The 14,295-nt window shown below is 36.2% G+C and overlaps 2 protein-coding genes across 2 annotated transcripts in view; one reads left to right on the top strand and one right to left on the bottom strand.

Moving 5' to 3' along the window:
• Window positions 1–2,602, top strand: part of LOC117124222 — a 4,751-nt gene extending 2,149 nt beyond the window's left edge. The window contains exons 2-4 of the mRNA XM_033270371.1: window positions 874–1,033; window positions 1,607–1,710; window positions 2,244–2,602. Of these exons, the coding sequence (XP_033126262.1) occupies window positions 874–1,033; window positions 1,607–1,710; window positions 2,244–2,299 (320 nt within the window). The 3' untranslated portion in view covers window positions 2,300–2,602. The remainder of the gene's footprint in view (window positions 1–873; window positions 1,034–1,606; window positions 1,711–2,243) is intronic.
• A 584-nt stretch (window positions 2,603–3,186) lies between these two features.
• LOC117124221 lies at window positions 3,187–4,164 on the bottom strand. The gene is made up of 4 exons (XM_033270370.1): window positions 4,029–4,164; window positions 3,656–3,814; window positions 3,321–3,469; window positions 3,187–3,224 (listed from the first exon to the last, which is right to left on the bottom strand). Exons 1-4 carry the CDS (start codon window positions 4,040–4,042, stop codon window positions 3,187–3,189), a joined length of 360 nt encoding a protein of 119 aa, XP_033126261.1. The 5' UTR covers window positions 4,043–4,164.
• Between the last annotated feature and the right edge of the window lie 10,131 nt (window positions 4,165–14,295).

Below are 14,295 nucleotides of genomic sequence, written 5' to 3'. Positions count from 1 at the left end.
AGTTGCTTTTTTTCCTTAAATCCCACTTGTTGTTCGACGCAACATCAAGATATGATCTTTCCAATATATAAAGGACCTATGGTATGAGTTTCGTTGAGGTAGGAGGTCCGTAATTGGGCCGAATTTCCGTAGTAACTACGGACGTTCCGTAGTACATGAGAACCCTGCACTTTCGATTCCACCCAAGATACTAGAAATACAAGATAGAGTTCTCGTATTGTAAAAATGAGGCGGAAGTCGTGCCCAACGTAGGCGGCGCCCTTCTTTTTAACCACGCAAGTTTCCTATACTTCGTGCCCAACGTACAGGGCGCCCTTCTGTTGCTAAGTATATCCAGACGCAAANNNNAGGCGCCCTTCCTTTTCCACTAATGGAGGAAAACTTTTTCACTAAGAGTGCGTCCGGCCATGCGATTCTGCGCTGTATTGTTGTTTTATTCTTTACTGATTCATGATTATGCTTTAATTGTTTTTTGTATTATTTGGATAATAGCATCGATTTCTATGTATTCACCGATGTCACTGTCTGGGTGTCTATTCCAGTTTGTTTTTATATCTAGTATCTTTGTTGAATTGATAATAAAATACGCGACGACTTGGTAACGAAAGTTTGGCACAAGTTTTTTTTATATCCAGCTGTAGGGGGCGTCCCATTTTCGTATTCCCACCATGCATTTCGGTGGAACACGGTGGAACACTTTTTTTTGTGTGGAGAACTCTATCTTGTATTTCTAGTATCTTTGATTCCACTCAGTGCATATGACTTTGCGGTGAATTTCAATGACGTCATCTTTGTCTCAGCGTATCAACGTCCCAGTGTATCAGCGTCTCAGTGTATCAGTGTATCAGCGTTTATAAGACAACGTAAATTTAGACTGGTCTTCGTCGTCGTTCGAAGAGGATGTAAATGAAAACGAAGAGGATAACGTTGGTACAAACGCTTATTTATTTGAACCAGAATATAGAGAAGAAGAAGCTACAAATACAGACGAAGACATTGGCGTAGGCATTCGTAGGCTTTTGAATACCGAGTGGTAAGAAATTGGCGCGAAGTGCCTATCCTAGGCCCACCCCCTGTTTTTAGTAGGGGAGGCGTTCCCTCTCTCTTGATGCACTACATCTCGGCGTAGGCCCCTTAGGCATAACTTGATTTCTACCTTTACGATAATGCATGTTTATTTTAACATAAGCCTAATTTTTTTTCTACCTTTATCACCCGGCATCCTAGTGTACACGTATTTAGTGAGGTTTGGCCTAGGCTATGCCTAGGCCTACCTAATTAATAATAATAATAATAATAATAATAATAATAATAATAATAATAATAATAATAATAGAGTAGGCCTAGCCTAGGCTAGGCCAAGACATGTTTTTTTTTTTTTTAGAAATTGCCACGGGGAGCTTTTATTAAACTATTAAGTAGGCCTACTGTAGGCCTATGCCTATACAGGCTGGGGTAGGGGTAGGCCTAGGGCTAGACATTTAAAAGTACATCTGTAGGCCGCCTAGCATAGGGTCCTTGATTGTCTAGTTCGGACCGATGTTTGTTTTTTAACATGTAGCCTAGGGCTGCCCTACTCAGCACTAAATAAACGGATTTTTTGCAGGTGTTTGTGCACAAGGTGTGGCATAATGCCTACAATGAAAGAGTCAAAATGCTGCATGGAATATAAACAAATGCAAGACAAGATGGTCCGTGCTGGTATGCAAGGTGGATGTATAACATCTCATCCTGGATTTGAACATGTTTGTTTAAATGAATGGGTGTTACAGCTTACCTACTTATCGTATTGGCAGCAGTATGGGGTGCGAGCCGTGTTACCACATTCAAGAGAAGAGTAATTAATTCTACAGTACTTTAGTTTCACATCCCCGTCTCATGAAAAAATTTATTATTTGCTATTTAAAAAAAAAATAATTTTTCCATGGACAATAAGAAAAATTAGTATCTGAAAGAATGATGTCAATCCTAAGAAGGGGTGTGAACATATTATGGTAGAAATACATTACAAAGATTCATTTTACTTCTTTTAGTAGCAAATACCCACACCAAAAAATAATTTCTAATTCTGTCACGTGAAACAAACAATTAATTTTATTTGGTCTTACGTGTATTAAAACAAGCTTCAAAAAAGTTTATGCTGTTGCATACTGAAAGGTAGGATGATTGGGGAAAAGTTATTGGTATAATATGTAAATGTATGATATTATTACTGTATTTATATCTGATATTTACTTTCACAGGCAATACAGACACATTGCATACAGAAATCTGGTCCGCTTCTGCTATGGCTATTTAGGCAGACTCAATAGTGTTACTCTACCAGCCTGTGCTGTGCTTAAGATACGCAAGGCATTTCCAAACCCAGAAGAAGAGGGTTACACAGGATTCAAATTAGGAAAGTTAGAAGAAATATAATTATAAATTTTATAGTGTAAATTTCCACTGATGAATATAACCGAGCAGCGGGTAACTAAACTTAATTTCTTACTACTTGGTATTCAAAGCATATGACGGTCTGCGCAATGTCTTCGTCCGTATTTGTAGCTGCTCCTGCTTCTCTAAATTCATTTGCATCATCTTCGAATGGTATAAAATGGTAGCTTCTTATCGGTAATCTTTCCCATCAGCCTAACAGAACAAAACTCCTGTAGTTCATTATACAGTAATTACTGTAGTGGGTATGCTATGTGCTTGTTTGTAAACTTGCAATTTTGGTAAAATTAATGAATAATTGGCACACTGCCCTAATTCTTTTATTATTTATTTATTATTAAATTTTATTTAATAATATGATATTATTTTAACTGGTATTCATGGCTTAAAATTTGATTCTAAACTTATTTTGGCCTCTTTCCACACACTTATTCTGTAACATATTATTATTCTTATTTCTTTTTACTATTAAGTATTTTCAGTACAGTAATATATATGTGTATGTGTGTGAATAAATTAAATGAAAAAAAACCAAAACAAACACAGACTATATAATTGCTTCTCTTTTGTTAAATAATGGCTCTGAAAAGAGCCTTTTGGTTTGAGTGTCTTGTTTATGTGAGACTGGTAAATCTTGACAGATGTTTAGCTATTGCTACATCTTTCCCTGGTCTGCTAAAGGCTGAACAAACAGGTGGTGGTGGAGAACTGAGTTGTGGAATGGAGAGTTGTAGGTCTTTCTTCCCACTGCTACACAATTGCCTCTGCTATTAGTTCATCAACATAATCTGTAAACAAATGTTTTGGAGTTTAAATTGTATTGAAAGATCACATGACTTAACTACATTTTCATAAGCAACTAAAAATTTTCAAATTAAGCTTACCATAAGTAGCCTCAGTCAACACTTTTTGCAATGTATATCCACCACTTTTAGATCTTGGATAAACTACGGAGTATCTGTCATTTCCTTTTCCATCTTTTAAAGCAATTCTGCCTGCATTTTCATTATAATGCAACGCTGCTATTATCACCCTAAAAATTAAATGACATAAGTTTGACAAGTTGTCGGTATAGCAATTGGTACGCAAGGTTGATGATTGCAATGTGTATGTTTAGGTCTGTCCACAGTATAATATTTTATGCAACAAATTTGTCTTGATGTTATCACATTTTTCTTGCACATACAGTTTGATAGTGTAGATGGAGCTTAACTCTTACCTGGTAAACATGCCATTGTAGGAATACACCAGCATTTTGGGAGCAAATTGAATTATAGTCCCATGGAATGCCTCTACACCCGATGTCTGCCGATGTGGACTAAGCTTTTGTATGTCCTTTTTTCTAGAAGATCGGACAATTTTTCGCATGCCTTTGACTCTGTCATATGACAAAATAAAAAAAAATTAATATAACATTTAAACTGTAAAAACCATTACTAAAATCTTATCTTTACATTTATTTTTCGTGATGTTATATGATGTTGATAATACTGTAATAAAATATGATATAAAAATGAAATTCCGACTACGGTAAGCATGTACAGTACTGTAATTTTTTTAAATGAAGACTTTTTTAAATAAATATTTTATACCTGGTTTTAGCCATTTCTTCTTATTTCTTTCCTGTATGGGAGGATGAAGGCAATTTGGGAAGTGCTCTGAATGCCCAGTATGAATGTTCTGAATATGATTCTTTAAGCTCATGAACTTCCCAAGCATTTCATTTGGATCTCCACTTGGTGTGGACGAAGCTACCCAACAAACATGGTTGTTAATACTTCTTGCCCACTCCTGCACCACTTCACAATCCTTTTCTTTCCCGATGGCTCTTACTCTTACTTCTGAACAAATAGTTTAAAAGAATGATAATGTTAATTTTATTGCTAAACATAATATTCAAAACCCAAACAAGAGCACTTTATTTGGTCCACTTATACTAATATAGGAGGGTTAAATGAATAAAAATAATTGTAAAATACTAATTGGAGTGGAATAAAGAAAATGATGATAAACTTTTCTAAAAAATTATAGGTCTGTAGGAACAGTATAAAAAATATGAAAAACAAATTGAAAATAATTTATTTTAATCATATTAACGCATAAAATAGTTACTATTTTACTGTATGGGGTTTTTTTTGCAATAAAAGAAATTGAGGAAGTTTACTTCAATAGTTGATTCCTGAATATTTGTTTACTACATACACAGGGGAGGAACACAACAATAAATTGTAACAATGTTATAATTGTTAAAGCGCGCGAATGATACACAGCGTGCAACAGTTCAAGTTCATTCAGTGCAGAGACATGGTTGGTACAGCATGCATGACAGTTTAATACAAAACTTTACATACAGTTTCATTTATGAAAGGAAGCTTTGGATTTATTTTTACATTGAAGGATTCATTGATGTGTTTGATATTGAATTTGAAAGAAGTATGCTTAATACTGTTTAACAATTGAAGGATGCTTATACTTTTGATAATTAACCTGACCTAGGATAGCTACAAGTGTAGGCAAAAAAAGAGGCTAGCTTAGTATAGTAGGATAGATGAATACAGCACCAGGCCTCAAAAGGTAAGCAGTCACACCTTTTTTTTTTATCTAGCTAACATAGGCTAGGCCTAGCCTTATTTTTATTTATATGTAGCCATGTGCCTATACCTAACTGCAGTACAATTGCATATTAACTGAGATAGAAACAACCACACAAAAGCCTATAAATAACAATATTTATTACCTGTCTGTAAGGGCAGCCTAGGGCCTGTCCATGCCTATAATTATTAAATAGCTATAGGCCAAATTATAAATGTAATTAGAGCAAACAAGTAGAGATGCTTTACTTTTAGCAACATGCCACACATCATAATGCCACACATCATAATAGTTCTCTCTGATCCATTTGGCAAACTGTGCATGCCTGTCAGTCACAAGAGCTTGGATTTTTAGTTGCTCCATTCCAATTGCAGCCACTCCCAACTTAAGTCCTTCTAGTTCCATATGATAGCTGCCACCCACCACATTTTTCTGGTAACAAAACAAAAAACATAGGGCTAGGCCTAGAAAAGCTGAATGATAATCAAAGTGTAGTTAATCAAATAATATGACTGTTGATATATCATTACCTGTACAAATTGTATGTCAATCACTTTGTTTCTGTTGAGATCCATGAGAGTGTACGACCCATATTTTGCACAATGGCCTACGCTATCAGCTCTTGCATCACCACCTAGAACAACTGGTGCCCCAAGTATTCTTATTTCGTCCATTATGTTTTGCCTTTTCCTTTTCCACACCTGCATTGTGGCTGGCTGTAAATACTGTTGTTGGTGTCGATAAAATGTTCTTTCAGTAATAACGCACACATTAATATGCGAAAGAGCATTTAGCGTCTTTCTGACAAGGATCCCGAGAAAAGAATAGAGGCTGATAACAAGAGGTTTCCAGCAGCTATTTCTTTGATTTTTGGTTGGCTGTTCCATTTTCTGCTATAGTTACACAACTTGCACACTTGTTTAATAACAACATATGTTCCAACTATTTGTGTAACCTTTCCTTTGGTATGGCGATGACAGGAAGGACATTTGCTGAATAATTCTAGGAGCTGGTTCTCAAAGACAATAAACTTCCTTTGCTCAACTGGACCCTTCGACAAATCACTGACACTGTCATCACTATCCGACCTTAAAACCAATATTAAGAAGAAAACTTAAAATGGTGTTGAATACTCTAATTTGAATTTAAATACTGTATATAGATTGTAAATAAAATTCTTTTTAAAATATACTGCAGGCTATAGTTTAATGCTATGTATACTGTACCTTGTAATAATATACAGTAAATACATGACAATAATTCCTAGAACTACTATTTGTAATTCCTTGTTAACTTACATTAATGATGATGAAAGATATGTGTTGTCTGGATTGAAAGTTCTATCAAAGATGCTAACATGATGATCACTCTCACAAAGTGAAGACTCGTCTTCGCTTTGATTGGGAGTTGATGTGCCTACTGGTATTGCAGTGATTGGTTCTTCAAACAATGTTTATATTGAATATTGAATTTCTAAAAATTGTCATTTATTTTTATTTTAAAAAGGGCATATTATTGATATTAAAGTTACTACGGTATAATTACTAATCATGCAGCAGGTATAACTGCTACATTTAACAATATCAGAAAATAAAAATAAAAAATAAGAATTTTACCTTTGGTACACATTTTTGAGCCAACTTGCACACGCATTGAGCGTTTAGACTTTGTCCCTTTTTTTCTGCACTTTATAGTGGATGTTTTTGAAATATCCTATAATAGTATAATATACATGTAGATTTTTTTTTTAAAATCATACAGTACTTTAATATCTGAATTACAAACTTAGTACATAGATGTAATAATAATAGTAATAATAATAATAATAATAATAATAGCCTATATATTAAGCAACAATAATATAATAAATAAGTATGAGTTGGTAGACTGAGAAAGGAGTACATACAAATTAAGTAATATTAATACCTGCAAGTTTCTGCTCTGCTGATATTCTTTAACAAACAAGGCTAAATGAGATGATGCATTTTCAATTGTTGGTACTGGCAATGTGCTTTCACCTTTTTCACTTTTCTGCCTACTATCTTCTAATATGTTTTCAACATACTAGAATATTGAAAAAAACAAAAAACAAAAAAATAAAAACAATACGAATTGACCTAATTATAAAATACAATACATACATAGCATGCATAATGGCATCTAATATTAATGATGATAACATAGGTCTGCCTATATTTTTAGGTTAGCCTCTAATCTCACTACCTATAGGCTAAGTACTATCGATAAGTAGGACCCACCCGCCCAGGGAACAATTAAATTGGTAGGCCTACAGGTGGTAGTAGTGGTAGTAGTAGTAGAGATAGTGGTGGCTTTGGTATAAGCCTATTACTTAGGCTATAGGTATGTTCCAATACGTACATAGGCCTTTTATCAACTGCAAAAGAATCACCGAGGAATATAATGTAAAATGTTACGTAAACATACGACGTTACTAGGGATACAATTTCATAAACTACTCACTGTACTAGCCTAGGCCTAGTAGAGTAGTACGCTAGCTTATGTTGCTAGGTACAGTAGTAAACATGACGCCAGAAAGGTCGGCGACCTGTCCGACAGGACCAACACGGAACTTAATACTGTAAATACCGACGGTGACTTACCTGTTTTCTCTGGCGTTTTACGGCGTACGGCCTTTTATTTTCCATTCCCGTTGTTTCCTTTTCTTTTTTTATTGTTTTTTTTTTTTATTGACAGCGTTTTTCTTTAGTCTTAGGACGGAGGAAAGCCCCAGCTTTCGTTTCATTTGACATGTTATGTCGTAACTTTCTGTATCAAAGTGAACACTACAAATTTTTGCGTGAGCACTTGAACTTACGAAATTCTTCCTCGCAAACTGAACGAAGCGAATCCACTGTCGTCTAATTCTTGGATTTTTTGGAAACAAAAAAAAATGAACATCATTCTTATCGGAATTCCGGCAACCCCCAACAACACAATTTTTCGGCATTACTGTTATTATTCTATCGCTAGGAATCACTCAGTGTATCTGCTGGTCGACGCAATACTGTACTTTCTAAACTGGACAATAAACAAAAGGTTACTAAAGGGCGTGATGACGTCACATGCTTGACCTTTCAATATTTTAGGATTTTTATGTCACCTCTTCGTAAAAGTCTTTAAAATTACGATTTTAGGAATATTTGTGCCGTTAAATCAATGCATACATTAAGTAATCAGTACAACACAGATGTTCTGTAAGTAAAAGCATAATTTATTAGCTTGTCATACGGTCTTTAAGTGATAAGCCTACGTTTACAAACCCCAGTGTTACGTTGACGCAGTCTCGCAATGACGCCATAATAATCAGTGGCAGATTCAAGTGGGGCCGAGCCGGCCCAATTTTTTCAAAATTATTTTTTTAAAATGGAAAAAAAAAAAACCAAGAAAAATTAGAATTAGAATTTAGGTCTGAGAGTACCATTTCCGGCAATCTAAAAGTGTCATAATAATAAATTTTCTTTCCTCAGCCCCAACCATAGTGGGACTGAGGTGATCTACTTTTCCAATGTGCAAGTCCCTCCCCCCCCCCCCCCCCCCCCCCTCTAATTTGCTTTCCTGGAGCCGCCACTGATACTGATAAAATTAAGTAAATCAAATTTATGTTTGTGAAATCAAAATGCTAACTACTGTTTTGTCTGCTCCCTATCTCCCTAGTCCTGTTTGATCGTAAATTAGACGGTATTATTTCCATTCACAATAATTTATCGCAATTTTACTTACACAAAAGTGAAATTCAAAATAAGGAGAAAAGCAAAAACCTCTTGGTTGACTTTAAAAGTACTGTACATGCAAAAAGACTAAATTAATGACTGTTTTAAGTTTATCTTATTTGTTTTTCATAGTTCGAATTTTGAATATGTTACAAGCTAATCAGTAGATAATAAATCATTATTTTTATGAATGTTAGTTGCACGAAATATATAAGCTGGTATAATTATGACTAAAAAAGGATAATTTTAAAAACATTTTATGATGAGTATTTCAGTGGTAGATTAAAGGGGCCTAGCCGGCCCACCATCACTATTTTTTTTTTAGAAATTTAAAAGTAGAGAAAAATTAAAATTATATTCAAATTCAGTCTGAGAGTGCCATTTCCGACCAACTGGAGGTACCATCATAAACCATGTTGAGGCTGAGGTGGTAGCCCAGCTACACTCTCCATCTGTAAAAGTTTCTCTCTGGACTCTATTTCAAATTACTGGATCCGCCACTGGATATTTTTAAAAATTCGTATGGAAATAAATATTAACTGCATTGCTTAAAATCAAGTATAAGCCTATATGCGCCAAAGCTTCCGGGGCTTCGCCCCTGGTCCCCAACCATTGCTCGGGCCTACGGCCCAAGGCTATATTTTTCATCTCGTTCCCCCCCCCCCACTTTCAACCACAGATCGACGCCCTTGGGGATATGTATTTGCGGGGTCTGATATTTTGGATGGGTCTGATATCTCGTAGTCTTAGGTCTTAGCTTTCGTGGTCTGAACTTTCGGGACACCCCTTAATTCTAGGGGAACAATGCTTGTAATTTCTATCGGCGCAACTCTACTTTTGGAAGCCATCAAATGGGACTCATATCTTCCATCTAGCACCTCATACCTTATGTATGCAACAGCTCACATAGCTTTCTCTGATACATCAGAGAACATCACTAGTGTGAGGCCCACTCCTGGTTTAGCTGCCACTGGCTTGACACACCGTTTAAACATTATCCCTGCACTGTCTCGCAGGTCACTAAACAATTTAAACCACTCTCGTTATTCATCTTTAATCACCTCATCCCACGCAAGACCTTCACCCCATAGCTTCCTTAGTAGAATCTTGGCTCGCACATTAACTGGAGTCAATAGACCAAATGGATTATACACTGCATTAATTTTGCTCAAACAAATCCTCTTTGTAAGTAGTTGAGGAACATCATAAAATATTCTGAAGTTTCCTTGAAAGTTCAATAGGTCTTCTTTCGGCTTCCAACAGATCAATAATACCTTCTTCGTCTCCAAAGATCGGTCTTGCTTCTCCCCACTCTCCTCTCCAGATATTAATCACTCCATTATAGAAAAGTTTCCAGGTTATAGCAGACAATCCACTTTTTAGGCCAGCCTTTCAGCCGTTTCTCTTGTCTCTACACACTGTAACACGTCATCCATTTAGACATTGTTTAGTATAGTATCTAAAGCTTCAGGACCTTTCTCTCTACCCATTTCGGCTGTTTTTCGTAATGCTGCGATAGCTATGATGGCTGATGGCTTATCGCCAAAATTTACTGCTGTTACACAGTGAGTTTTTGGTGGTTTCTCTGTTTCAAGCCTTCTCCACAATAACCTATGGCAGTGCTGATCAAGTAAGGATATTCTAATGGAGTGAAACATCTTCCGGATGTCCCAACTAGAGCTAATTGCTCACCCCTGAATCTCAACAAAACTGCTAGTAAGTTGTTGTTCAAGTCCGGGCTTTTAGCCCAATAATCATTTAACATGTGTACTGTTAAATACTATTCTAACAGGAGTGCTTACACTGTCTACTTTGAGTACCGCATGATGTGCGATGTAGTGTATTGGACCATTGTATTCTCTAAATCCTATTCTCTTACTTCTCTTACCACCTTGCTTTCAATCATATCCTCGATCTGCTCGTTGTACACTTTGCCTGCTTCTTGGTTTCTACTTAGGCAAGCTTCTAAAGACATTAACTTCGCAATAACAACAGCTCGGTTATCTGGAAGCAGCTTCGGGTCTTTGATCCATGGATATTGTGCTACCCATCTTCCCTCTTCGTAGGTTAGCCCTTCATCAATATTGTTCAACTCACGCTCTTCTTCCAAAGTTTATTGTTTCGTACCAAGCGGAGACTTAACGCATTTACAACCGCCACACCTTGGATTGTAGTCAATGCCTAAGCCCTCTATGTCGAAAAACTCTCTATGTTTTACTTAGAGCAAACTAATTTTATGCACAATTTTGACCTCTGCAAATTGGATGAACTCCTCCGATGCACATCCCAAACCCACACTCCAGAAGCAGTAAGTGGCCTTCTTCTTTACCTCACGTTGATGGAATCCTGCATAATTGTATCCAATCAAAATGTTGACATCACCCACAGGTCTTCCGAACTTATCATGGTTGACGTCCAGTATTTTGGCATGTTTCTTGTTTTCCTGTGTCTTTACCATCGCTGTAAATTTCTCAATGTCATATGCGGCGATCACCACTTCTTCCCCATTCTTATGTATGAGTGGCATCTGGTATCGTGTGGTCTTTATTGTGCTTGATTCACCACACACTTTAGTCATTTTTAATGGTCACCGGCTTTCCTCTCGCCTTACTGTCAAACATGGCGTTCAGACAGAGTCCTTTTCTGCAATTGATACTCATAACTTGCACTAAGCACCCAACCTCATTGTTGTGCATGTTGTTTTGTATGGTGGCCATTGTTCCTGACTGATGGGTCTTCTGGTCTCCTACCAAAAAGTGTATGGAAGCATTGTGCACCCGTGTACAGACATTCTTTCTACACGGCTTCTTCTTCCAGTATCTTGCAACATTATGTCCTGTCTTTAGGCGGCAGAAACATGCACTCTTGTCGTTTAGCATGCTTACTTTATCTTCAACTTTGAGTGTCATGTAAGACTTGCAATCCTCTATGTTATGTCTGGCACCTCATTTATTAAACAGAGTTGCTGTGGTATTTTTTGAACATCCGCCGCCAGATTTTGTTGACGGCTGGAATGGTTACTTCTCATAGATTCCATAGTATACTCAACTCTCTTTCTTTCCGTCTTCAAAAAATTCAATCAACATTTTCCTTCTCTGCCTTTTTATCTTCGGTCTTTATTCTAACTCTCACCCATCTCAGGTACACCGTATCAGGTAGCTTTCTCTCAATCTCACCAAGAACCTTCATATTTGACATTTCACTTTCTTGCTTGATTTTCACTAAGGCTGTGTAACTGCTTTCTACTACGTCAATGAACTCTATTAATTTCTTTCCATCACCCTCTCTTACTTCCTTCTTGTTTTCTACTTCATTGATTATTGCTTCTACTAATTTTCTTTCACACCCGTATCTCTCGTCTAGCCTCAACCACATCTTCGTATTCGTCTTCCACCGACTCTATAATTTTCAAGGGGTCCTTAAAATCTTCTTTAAATCTACTGTACTTCTTGACATCTCCGTCAAACACTGATAACTCTATCCGCTCCAAGGTTGGTTTCATCTTTGCCACTCCATAAACTCTGCTTGGCACTTTTCCATCCATTGTTCTTCCTCTAGGAATTAATCTTCATCTTCAATCAAGCTGACAAGCACAATGTGGCTCTCCTCAAGTGCTTCAAACAATTTAGCTACTCTTTGGACTCTATCTTTGAAGTCTTGGGTAACTAATTCTTCCTTTTGCTGGTTTCTTAACACGTTTAGTGCTCTTTTAAGGGTTCCCTTCTTATTCCTTCTCACAAGCTTTAGTTCTTTTTTCTTTTGGTTCTCTGTCATAATTTCATAAAACTGTAACAAGTCTTTCACTGTTAATTTTTGGAAAGCAGCACCAAACTTTTCAAAATACTGCGATAACTCTTCGAATGACGGCAATATACTCTCCAAAATGCGGAATTTCTTGAATGCTTTGAAACACTATCTTCCAGAACACTGAATTTTTTGAATGTTTCGTCTATACTCAAATACTCAGGCTCACTCTTTGCTGATTTATAATAATAATGCCATTTATTTCAAACGAAGTTCGAAAACTGCAAACAATTAATAAGAAAGACAATATTAACTCACATCAATCGGGATAAACTATAAGGTTAACGCCTACTTAAATAAATTGACATGTTTAGTCAAGCGTGACGGCCTAACAACAAGTACCCGTTGCCAACAGAGCCTCTGCTAGCCACTTTACACTCGAGATAGATCGAAACTCAGTATTACGCTACAGTACAAAACCAAACATTTCCTATAATAATGACAACCATTCATACATCCTATCTGGAGTCATTCATATCAAATATAATATTTTCGAAAGCACCTGGACGTTAAGTCCAACTTCCCAAACGGTAACAACAAGAATAATCCTCTCTGACAGTTATCACATCAATTAATATACTGCCATTTACTACACACAGGCCTATATCCTGCCTAACGGCGCACTGTCTCCGCATCTTATATTTAACGCTAGGCCTAATCCTTCTCATACAAATTTTAAATTCCAACTACATTATTTAGGTCCTATTCCGATCATCCATAATATTATTTTCTATATTATTAACATTAACATCATATAATTACTTATATTCTGGTCTCTCAAATAAATCAACAAAATAATCAACGAAATTGAACCTATTCTCAACTAAACTTTGCAACTCTGGACGTTACTATGTGCAACCTCTTTACAGAGGGCACACTCCAGTAATTATTTTCATTACTAAATGAAAATATACTGCCTAACATAGCTATAGCATCAACTTTATTGGTAAAATAAAATTCTATTTTATACCTTTTGATTATGCATACTATTTAAACTTCATAGAACATAGTCATTTAAACTGTGTTCAATAATTAGGGTCTACACACACACTGCTAGGACTGTTTTAGTATCGTCTACTGAGACAAAGCACTAAGGCCATGTGCGGTGATTGCAAGTTACTACTACCTTCATACTACTACAAAACTAAAACATAAGAGTATAAGAATGTCATAATCGGCAATCTAGAGGTATAATTTTCTTACATTTTACTACCTCAGCCACAAATGTGGTGGGGCATTTTAAAGTTGTTTCTATGGTACCGTACATGTTGCCGAAAAAAGCTGATGAAAGGTCATGCAATTTGTTAGCGCTTCATTTTGACTATACAATATTTGAAATATATACGAAATTTGTTGCAAAGAAGTATTTTATTGTTTTCCTCTAATAAAGAAATATATTTTTCCAAGGGCGCATTATAATTACGTATATCATTTGTCTTTGTTTGTAAGTTATACATGCAGCTTTGTTTGAGAGGCAAATGTTTGAAAGGCAAATGGGAAAAACCCATGAAACAGCAAACGGCCATATAATGCAAAACAATTTAAAATTAAACGGAACAGTAGAGAAAATCCGATCAGAATGACAAAATAAACTAAGCATCCACTGGAAGGAATCCCAATATCTGCAGACGGATCCGTTTCGGCCTACAAGGCCTCATCAGTCTAGATGTGTATAAGAGACAGATATATACACAGCCCAGGTGCGAATGCAAATAGTGGAATACAAGCTATG

This window comes from Anneissia japonica, unplaced genomic scaffold, assembly GCF_011630105.1.
Source record: "Anneissia japonica isolate Jap-2015-1 unplaced genomic scaffold, ASM1163010v1 scaffold284889_len227367_cov140, whole genome shotgun sequence".
NCBI lineage: Eukaryota > Metazoa > Echinodermata > Crinoidea > Comatulida > Comatulidae > Anneissia > Anneissia japonica.
Note: the sequence above shows the minus strand (reverse complement) of the source record. Positions and strands in the feature narration are given on the sequence as shown.

Coding starts and splice junctions, on each gene's coding strand:
- LOC117124221 (XM_033270370.1), bottom strand. Junction 3,470..3,655: donor TACAATGGCATGTTTACCAG/GTAAGAGTTAAG, acceptor TTTAATTTTTAG/GGTGATAATAGCAGCGTTGC. Junction 3,225..3,320: donor GTTGACTGAGGCTACTTATG/GTAAGCTTAATT, acceptor ATTTGTTTACAG/ATTATGTTGATGAACTAATA.